Here is an 11,016-nt window from a genome sequence, read left to right as displayed (position 1 = left end):
GCTACTATATTATTTGCAATTATTTTAACACAGGTGAGGCTATTTAGTCATTTCCTGTTCTTGCCATTGTTGACACCCAGGTGACTTTTAACATGTTTTCAGCCCTCAAAATAAAGGCTTTTTAATTGCAAACAGTCTACATGCGTGCCTGGTTTTGGAATCTTTGACAACAGTGGGATGAAATCATTTTGTTTGGCTACTAGATGCTCTCTTTGCACTACTTTTTCTTTTTTAAACCAGTGTTTCCTCTGTTCAGAATATGTGGCATTACTCAAAAGTAAATTGCCACTGTGAAACAAAACAATCACTTTGAATTAACCCACCCACAACATTCAGGTCTGAGGACAAATAACATAAACCAATATTCAATATGAAAGCTCCACCAGAGTTCTAGTCTGTTCTCTTACAGCTCAAGAGCATGCAAATGAATGCTTATTAAGAATAGCCTGGGTTTTAGCAAAACCAAGTGAAAAATTCATTCACTTCTAATATTTTTAATATTAACATTATTTTAAAAAATGTTTAGAAAAGAATATCCCTACAATAATTAAATGCTCATTTGTTTGTAAAGGTATGTTCAAAATAAAACAGCTATAAATATGTTTGATGTCTTTATTTATATATATTTATATAATTAGTTGGCATGAACTAATCAGTAATAGTTACACATTAAACAGTAGACCATTATAAGAAAGAACTTTTATGTAATTGGATCTTCACAAATTTATTTGAGTAGTCCTGCTAGCAAAATATGCTAATAATGTAATTTAATTAGCAGGCTAAAAATTTGACACTGCAACCACGTTTCTTTCCAAATGAAGTTTTAATGTTTTCACAGCAACAGGGGTGAATACTAATGCAATCACAACTGTTATGTTATGTTTTTGTTTTTTTTTTTGGAAATAATTTAATCTTTCCCATGAATACATTTAAGAGGAGTGGATTTGTTATTGGTCTATTAAACAGATTTTTTCTGGCCCAGCCCACTTGACACTGGACTAAATATAAAGCCATATTAAGCCATTGATAAATTACCAGTTTAAAGTTTACTATACACACAGTTATCTATTGTGTCTGTCATTTATGGTAGCACTCTGTACCCAGTTGTTAGTCACAGAACTTTTTTAGTTTTGCTTTTTGGAAACTGAAGTGCCTGCATCGATTAGAATAAAGTTTATCCTAATTGCTCCTGAGTGGTGCAACAGAAAACCATTGACCTTACTGTCGGAAGACTGAGTTTGAATCCCAGCTATGCCATAGCCATCCATGGCTGGGAGGCTAGAGAGAAATACTGGCCATGCTCTCTGGGTGGATGGCATTATTCTTTCCCCTGTCAATAAGCACAACACTAGCCAATCATGGGCATCTGTGAGTTCATGCATGATGAACAGGTGATTTTTTTTTTTTTTTCATCAAAAAGATGCAGTGGTTGGCTTCACGGGTCTTGGAGGAAGCATGTCCTTGGTTTTGTGTGATAGGGGAGAGTTAGCTAGTGGGTGGGAATTGGCATGACCAAACTGGAGAAAAAATGGGGATTTTAATTGACTTTAAATGCCATTCAGCCAATCAATGAAAAACTTCTTTAGCCTTGAGCTTTCAGGTTATCACTACCCTGAAATAACCCTGAAAAGGATTAGGTCCTGTTATATTACCTCAACAATTTTAGGGAAAACTTGCTGCTCTATTCAATTTCAATTCATTTCAATTCATTTTTATTTGTATAGCGCTTTTTACAAAGGTCATTGTCTCAATACTGTGTCACAGACCCAAAGCCATGCTGGTGTACCTCTTACAGTCCTAGACCAAACAAATCTCATTGCCAGCATCAGTGAGGTACAGGAGAGCAGCAAGTTGAAAACAAATTATTTATAACATTTTGTTTTTTTTACCCATGAGATTAAGCAATGTAGTAGATTTATAAACTGTGGCAGTAAGTTGATTCTGGACTGGTCAGATTTAAATGATCAGGACGCTGGGCGTCCATCCTGCCATAAAATACATTATATCGCTTCCATTTCATACTCTGGTCATTATAACCTTCAAAGAGGTGCATGGGGTGTAAGTAGGGTATGAAAGTTAGTTCTGGGGGAAGGAAGATCTTGGGGAAGAGAGCCTGCCATCTTGTCTCAAGGGAGAATCTTACATCTGATCTCTCTCCAAAGCAATTATCATCTGCATCCTATGCTAGCAGACATGGCTCCATTCATTTTCTTTGTTCTGTAAGTTTTCACATTTTACCTGTTATTTATTTTCTTACATTTGTCTGTATGTTCTTCTTTTAGTTAATAAACCTCTGTAACTGTGTAATCTTTAAAGTACTCAGCAGTTCTTACTGAAAGGTAGTGTGTTACATGAATGTTCAGAGATGAATAAATAATGTTGATTAGAGTAATGGTATGTTAGACACATTTAAAACAGACCTCTGACAAGTAAATAGGAAAGGCCTTTGCTTACAAGTCAAACCTCTGAGTTAACAGAACAATTACTTAAAAAATGTATATACTTCTCTGACATGGCAATGTCAAATTCAAGTAAAAACTTGTATAAAAAAAACTTATAACGCTGTTTAAATTATATGTACAATTGTATTTTGAGATTACAATTCCAGCACTAACTAAAAGGTTATTGTTTGGAATCAGTTACATTAAGTTAACCTAGTAAATTGGAGTCAGATAATTAAGTTAACAATTATTATAAATTGGAGTCAGATCTTTAATTGAATATTGGAGTCAGATATTTAAGTCATAAAGTTAAAACACACCCTTGGTCATAAGAGAGCAGTGGATTAAGGTAATATCTTTTTATACTTATTCCTACTGCAAATGCACTTCCACTGTAGAACACTGTTAAATCTTCATAACAAACACTTGCAAGAGGACTATACTCCAGCATATAAACAGTAAACAGTAAAATATGTGGTGACAACAGCAACAGTCAACACTAATTAAACTTTGCTTTAACAGCAGTCAAGTACAGAACTCCACCAGACATACACATACACAAATTATTTCTGTAAATCACTTCCTGAAAGGTAGATGGGGATTGTATCGGTATTCCATTTAGCAAGTGGATACTGTCTGTTCTCATGAAAATGTTATTGATTGGTTTAGAGATATTTTTTCCAATACATGCTGAACATCATAATTCTAAGGCAGAGAATCCTGGATCACTATACACATTTGAACTCAATAAATACAGTCGACATCAGATAAGTGGGTTTTGCTGGTAGGATAAAACTGTACTACAAGATGCACCTTATTTGAATATGTATTCTGATGGAGCCATATACATGAGAGTGCTGTCAATCCCCCTGAGCTACTGCAGTGACCCACTCAAGCTGTGGTCACTGGGAAAACTGCGACTCATGTTGGACAGGCTGGCCATTAGAGACTTCACTTTATGCGCATAATAGTTCCTCAAGTTCACTGAAGGTACTTCCTTAATGTCCCCACTGAAGTCACAGCTCCTCATGGCGATTTCCAACTGTTTCTGCCTCTTATAAAACAAAGAGAACTTGTTGAAAATGAGTGTGATGGGCAGCACCACCACTAAGATGCCAGCAAGGATGCAAGCCGAAGCAGTGAGTTTTCCTGCAATAGACCCTGGCACCACATCTCCATAGCCCACTGTAGTCATGCTGACTGTTGCCCACCACCAGCAGGCTGGGATAGTAGTCAGTCCATCATTTTCCTCTTTTTCAATGGTATAGGCCATCACAGAGAAGAATGACACCCCCACTGCTAAATAGAGCAGTAGCAGACCCACTTCCCTGTAGCTGTTTTTCAGTGTTGCTCCAAGTGATCTTAGGCCAGTGGAATGACGCGCCAGCTTCAGGATTCTGAAGATCCGCATCAGCCTCAGGACCTGTGCTACACGTCCCAGGTTCTCCAGTGTGGGGCGCCTCTCAGCCACCAGATCAATCAGTAGTGTGAGATAAAATGGTAGAATGGACACCAGGTCAATCATATTTAATGGGTGCTCAAAGAAATGGAGTAGGTCTGGTGCAACAACAAACCTGACAACCAGTTCCAATGTGAACCAGCCTATTCCAAAATGCTCCACTGTCTCGAAACGGGGGTCTTCCTGAAGCAGGCCTTCACTATCCAGTGTGGCAAAATCACTCATGCTGTTCATGCACATGGTGGCTATGGAGCCCAGCACCACCAGGATAGAGAAAACACTAATGACCCGGCTGGACAGAGAGTAGCCAGGATTGTCCAACATCAGCCAAATCTTCCTCCTGATTCTCCCAAGGGGTTGCTTGTCAAACTTGGTGGCATCACTATAGAATACTAAAATCTCATCAAAAGAAGAAGTAGTGCTTCCCTCATCACTTTTGTCCTCCCACTCCTCCTGGTATGGCTCCATTTTTCTGCAGTGGTAGGTGCTGCTGCAACAGGAGTCAATGAAAAAGTCATTGATCCCCCAATATTCAATTTCCTGGCTAAATGAGAAAATGCAGAGCTCTTCCATAACATGCAAGCGGCCTGTGTTGTAGAAATTCAAAACATAGGGGAAAAGTGCAGGATTTCGATCAAAGTAGAACTCCCTTTCGGCGTCATCGTAATCATCGCACAGTTCCAGGATAGATTCTTTAGACTGACATCGCAGCAAACGGGCAAGTCGCGTCTCAGGGAAGCGAGACAGTATGCTAGAGAGAAGTCTTCTCTTGAAGCCTCCTACATTTATGCATATGGCGCTATTCTCTGTATTAAATGCATTCAAATCCTTAAGAGTGTGTGCAGTCATGTCTTGAAGCTCGCCGGAAGACTGACGATTACAATGATTCAATTCCTTTCCACAAATCATGTAGCCTTTTGCAAACTGTAAACTGACAAATTAAGAACAAAAATATCACTCAGCGCTTTTCTCGTAGGACAAATGCTAAACTCGTATTCAGAGTTGAGAGTTGTGAAACTCATTAAAGAGCTGAGCATTTCAGCTGGTTCACTACAAATACCTGCCTGGATGTTTTGCACCTTGAGCGAATGGCTTAGCCCTTAAAATGCCGTCCAATGGTATAACACACGTCATTGTCCCAAATGTTCAAATGATCGATTCACTCACTGCGTGAAACGTTCCTCGCATCGACTGCAGAAAATAGCGAGTGATTGCAGTACCCTGAGTCATGAGTTGAGATTTGGGGTTGACTGAGCACCTCCCAGACCCTTCGCCTTACGCCCTCCAGACAAATCGATGTCTGTGCGGATTGGGGGAGACTCAGGGGTTTCCCTCCCGCACCACAGTCTCCAACCACCAAACCGTCTCCTTTTATGGCTGATTTCTTAACGCGCACAAAAGAAAACCACAATCCTCAAAGATGTTATGTTTCCTATTGTTTGTCTGTGATGGAGGAAGTCACTGCGGATTGCTCGCGCATGTCGTGTTGCTGATCTGAAAGGGACAGATCCACTAAAACCGCTCCAGGGGTGCACGAGCCACTACTGTTAATTCGCTATGGCGACAAAATATTGTTCATCCGTGCTATTGTAAGAATATTATCCTGTACAACTACTGTGCGTCTCTCTCTCTCTCCCCCCCCTCCTCTCTCTCTTTCTTTTTTCATACCCAATGGGGGGGGGGGGGGGGGGGGGGGGGCAATTCGAATTAATTAACAACTTGGTACTTTCTCTTCCCAGAAAACAAATTCACACTGAATCATCATTCATTTTTTCATCACTAGATGTGTTAAAGTAGTTTAAATCTCCGACATTCAATCATGCACATCGGTTTTGATGCAACACTGATTTAATGTTATTTCTGCATTCATCAAAACGCAATAACACACTTAACCATAGTTGTTATTTGTATATATATATATATACACACACACATACATACATACATATGAACAATAGCTGTGTCTGCCATTTCATGCCAAAAAGCATGAAGAAGAAGGAAGAGACAGCTACTCAGCTAGACTTACAAAAAACAAGTTTCAGAAATTAACACAAATATTCAAAAAAGAACTTTACACTTAAAGGTTCTTCACAATATTTATAAGTTACACCACTAGCACAGCTCCAAGTGATTCTGACTGGCACCAATATGATTGAGATGTCAGTTATGTTCATTACCATTACAGTGATTGGCAGTTGATTATGAGGTTCCATCCCTTTGAGAGATTTCCCAATCATCAGATGGAGAAGCCATGCTTCTAGGTGGGACAGACGAAGACCACACTGTCTGGTAAACACTGAGATGTTTTTTTCTATGCAAAACCAACCCGTCCACACTCCCTTTCATCCCCAGTGAGGATGTGCTGCTCAGAATGACGTGTTAAAAGCCTGTTGTCCAATGAGTGTTAATCTTTTATCTCATTAAAACACAGTGTACTTGAATTTCTGTGGAGTTTCAATCAGTGCACTATCAGGGGCTTGAAAGGAGATTTTCATGCAGGCTGCACTGTCCTCTGAAAACAGTTTGCATTAAATGATGGAAAAGCATGATATTGCAGTGAGATATTTGATCATTTGATTCAATAAAATATTGAATTATATTGTAATAGTGAGGAATAATAGAGACACTTTGGTAATATTTCATTGCCGCATTTTAATGAAATTATAGGGGAAACCAGGCTTCCCATGTAGTCTTAAAGTAATTGCTTGTGCTATGCACAGATCAAAGATCAACGTGTACCATAATAATGAAAGGAATTGTTTGGAGAGGCGAAGGAACTGCTCATGATCTAAATCACAAATCACTTGTAAAGTGTATAGGGCTATATTATCAGCTCAGATTCAAATGCTTATTAACTCATTGGACAGCACTTCACAGTGCCGATGGACAATGACCCAAAGCATTAATAGAAAGCAACCCCAGATTTTTTTTTTTAAGGCAAACAAGTGGAAAGTTCTGCAATGACATGAATCCAACTGAGCATGCATTTCACTTCATGAAGGCAAAACTGAGACTGAGTCTTTTCCCTGAGCTAACCAAAAATGTAGAAATGCTCAGAAAGTTTGTTTTAGTAACCTAAGGAACATAGAATTAGATCATACTAAATGCACAACCAGAACCTCTGATTTGAAACTAGGACTATTAAATATTAGATCTCTTACATCTAAAGCACTTATTGTAAATGAAATTAGTACTTATCAGGGGTTTAATATACTGTCTTTAACAGAAACTTGAATTAAACTGAATAAGTATGTAGCAATAAATGAAGGTAGTCACCACGGAAACAGTTATACGCCCTCGTCTAACTGGCAGAGGAGGAGGCGTTACAGTTATTTATAACAACACATATTCAATGCAGTTGAAGGTCTTTATACTAACATATGTAGCCACAAAAAATAAGTCTACCAAGTCTTTTCCACTAATTATTATTTAGAGACCCCGAGGGCCGTATTATGGATTGAATTTTTGGATTTCATCTCAAACCTGGTTGTTTCTGTAGATAAAGCATTAATTGAAGACTTTAATATTCATTTTGATCATCCGCAAGAACCCCTGAGAACAGCATTTGTGTCCATTCTAGATTCTCTAGGGGTTAATCAGAGCACAATAGGACCCCCTCATGGTGGACACACTCTGATTTAATATTTACATTTGAATGTAATATAGAAAATATTGTCACATTACCCCAGTTTGAAGTTATCTCAGATCATTACCTCGTCCCATTTAAAATGACGTATATATTCATATACAGTATATGCACTTCACCATGCTACTAATAATCAATAATCTCCTAGAGTTATCAACCTCAATCGGATCACCGTCTGACCCCACAGAACTCGATCACATGACCGAATGCCTAGAGTAAATGTTCCACTACACTCTAGATAATGTAGCCCTCTTAAAAGAAAAATAATTAGAAAACTAAATTAGTAGTATTAAATTGCATAGACGATAGGCAGCTAGAAGCAAGCTTTCTGATTACATAGTAACTCTGGATGGCCTTTTAGTTACATCTTGTGCAGCAGTAAAAGACCTTGTGTGATTATTGACTCCAGTCTCTCACTTGAATGTCATGTAGATTATATTACTAGCATAGCCTTCTTTCATCTCAGAAATATTGCAAAGATAAGAGCTATAATGTCACTACATAATGCAGAAAAATTAGTTCATGCTTTTGTTGCCACTAGATTGGATTATTTTAATACTTTGCTGTCTGAATGTTCCAGCAGGTGCATAAACAAGCTCCAGTTAGTCCAGAATGCAGCAGCCTGTCCTTATTATAACCTGATGTCACCGCATTACCACTATCTTATCCACACTGCATTGGCTCCCAGAAAAATTTCATATTGATTATAAAATACAACTGATGACTTAAAGAGCACTGAATAGTCTTGCAGCACAGTACCTGAGTGAACTTTTGGTCTTTTATGATCTGTCATGTCTGCATCAATCAAAAGGTGTTGGTACCACGAATAATGAATGCTACTGCAGGGGACAGAGCATTCTCTTATAAAGTACCCCAGTTATGGAACAGCCTTCCAATTAGTGTTCAGGACTCACAAGGTCTCAGTCTTTAGCCTCAAAGTTTAGCCTGAAAACATTTTGTTTAGTCAGGCCTTTTGTTAATAGCTTTTCTCTTAGATAAAGGTACAGATCTGGAGTGTTCATGGGCATAGAGTGTTATGGTAAACTGGGATGTTTGGATGCTGTTACCCCCCCTCTCTCTCACGCGTTCACTCAGGTTTGTTGACAGTGGAGTGGCTTGCCACTCATGGTGCCCCATGTCTGTGTTACCTTCTGGCTACTACTAGCAGTACTACTACTAGCTACACTTTACTCCTTAAACACCAGTGATCCTGACTCCATCTGCCATCCAGACCTGCCTGATCTACCCAAATGCTCTACTGGGTTTCAAGCCCCAGGACCGACAACTGGCACTGTTGGGCCCTTGAGAAAGGTCTTTAACCCTCTCTGCTCCAGGGATGACCCTGCGCTCTGACCCCAGCTTCCTAAAAAGCTGGGATGTACGAAGAAAAGACTTTCACTCTGCTGTAATTTAGATTTAATTTACAAATAATAAAAAAGGCTTCTGCTGGGAGCCTTCATCACCTGAAAATCACTCACTGCTGCTGAGGATGGCCCTGCATGAATAGCCTAAATATCACCATGGGATTACTGGATGGTACAACATGGACACGCTAAAGATGGCTGTGGATGTTCTTCCTTGCATAGCCTAAAGACTGAAATTGCTAACAAGAGATTACTCAAGTCTCAATCATTGAACAGTTGATAATTTCAGTATGATATGATAGACTTAAAGTTCAAATTTTAATGATGCTCATACTCAAGCTCTCTTAACACAATTAGCACTACTTGACTCTACAGTATACAGTACAGTTAGAGAAGAGAAATGATTTCTTTAGTATGACAAATAGTATGACAAATATTATTTTTCCTTGCCACTGTCTCATCTGACTTGCTCATTAGGGATAAATTTAAATTTTATATCTGGATTTCTGTAAAGCTGCTTTGTGACAATGCCTACTGTTAAAAGCACTATATAAATAAAATTGAAAACTGAAAGCAGAATGCCCCAAAATGGGTTGCAGACTTCATTATTTAATTATTTAATTTCAACTTCAATATACTGTGGTAGACAGCTAAAATAACAATAACTTTGTCAATGTCCAAATATGTATGTACCTTACTGTGTGTATAAGGAATAGAACATGATAGGGCATGCTCTTATAGAAAATTAATCAACAGCTTCTAACAGTGGCAGGTTGGCAGTGCTGGGATTTGAACATACAACCTACCGTTCAGCTTGGACTACTGATCGGTAGGTCGTATGTTCAAATCCCAATGCTGCCAACCTGCCACTGCTGGGCCCCTGAGCAAGGCCTTTAACCCTTACCTGTTCAGTTATATAAATGAGATAAATGCAAGTCGCTAAGGATAAGGGCATCTGCCAAATGCCATAAATGTTAATGTAAATCAGATCTGTAAATAACATGCTCCAGCAATATGACATTTAATTTTTAGCAATTCATGAACCAGGGAGCCAGTACATATAATAATAATGTGAACTGGCTCTATAAACTATACTTTTGCTGTGTAATAGTGTTTTACATTGGCTTCTAAAGTTACAGTACAGTTTTTTTCTTCCTATTGTTAGTCTTTAATACCTGCACTTTAACTGTCTGTGAGCTGCTGTGATAAGTGAATTTCCCCACTGTGGGATCAATAAAGTTTATCTTATTTTATCTTATCTTAAAATTCAAGTCAACTCCACTCCATAGTGTGGCTTGGTTGCTGTTATTCTTGACAGAAATAACCCACACAATGCCATTAAGAGAGATAGGAAAATGTTCAAAATAGTTAACAAGTGTGTTGAAGAATCAAAATCTGACTGTAGTTCTAATCTCAAAAATAAGATTACTGGCTCTGCTTACTGCATTACTGCATTGGTAAGCCTACTGTAAATGTTACAACTTTACCCAAGTCTAGTCTTACTGTCAGGAAATACCCACACTGAACAGAGGGGTTAGGATCCGAAACAGGCTTTATTGAAAGCAAAATGCAATAAAGGGGTGTGCAGGTGTAAAACAGGAGTGGAGTGAGATGACCTGTGGGAGCTGAAGGATGATCCGTCGACCTCGGGAGTATGGAGAAGATGCAGAGTTTCAATGGTGCTGGAACACTGGAGAGAAGCTAGCTGGAGAATAGCAATGGGAGTTGCGATGCTTGGAAGGAGCGCAGGTAGGAGTCTGTATGCTTAGCGTGAGGTCAGACAAAGAATGGGACTGAGGTGTGTGCTTATATTAGCTGGTGATGAGGAGTGGTAATTAGGGACAGGTGGGAGTGATTAGTATTCAGGGGAGTGTGGACGTTGACTGGAGGTGAGAGAGCCTGGTGACTCCGTGACAGTACCCCCCTCCCCACGGCCCGCTCCTGAGGGCCGACGAACCCGACATTGTGGCGGCCGACTGCAGCCTCTCTGAGCTGGGCATTGCAGATGTTGCTGGTGGAATTCGGTGAGGAGAGTAGGGTCTAGGATGTCTTGTTGTGGGACCCAGGACCTCTCCTCTGGGCCATAACCCTCCCAGTCCACCAGGT

At 39.4% G+C, this 11,016-nt stretch overlaps 1 protein-coding gene across 1 annotated transcript; it reads right to left on the bottom strand.

Moving 5' to 3' along the window:
* Nucleotides 1–476: 476 nt before the first annotated feature.
* LOC113532920 (potassium voltage-gated channel subfamily S member 2) lies at nt 477–5,527 on the bottom strand. The gene is made up of 2 exons (XM_026924643.3): nt 4,961–5,527; nt 477–4,831 (listed from the first exon to the last, which is right to left on the bottom strand). Exons 1-2 carry the CDS (start codon nt 5,032–5,034, stop codon nt 3,316–3,318), a joined length of 1,590 nt encoding a protein of 529 aa, XP_026780444.1. The 5' UTR covers nt 5,035–5,527; the 3' UTR covers nt 477–3,315.
* Nucleotides 5,528–11,016: the final 5,489 nt, after the last annotated feature.

Source organism: Pangasianodon hypophthalmus, chromosome 22, assembly GCF_027358585.1.
Source record: "Pangasianodon hypophthalmus isolate fPanHyp1 chromosome 22, fPanHyp1.pri, whole genome shotgun sequence".
NCBI lineage: Eukaryota > Metazoa > Chordata > Actinopteri > Siluriformes > Pangasiidae > Pangasianodon > Pangasianodon hypophthalmus.
The sequence above is the reverse complement of the archived record's forward strand: the minus strand, read 5'-3'. Positions and strand labels throughout refer to the sequence as shown.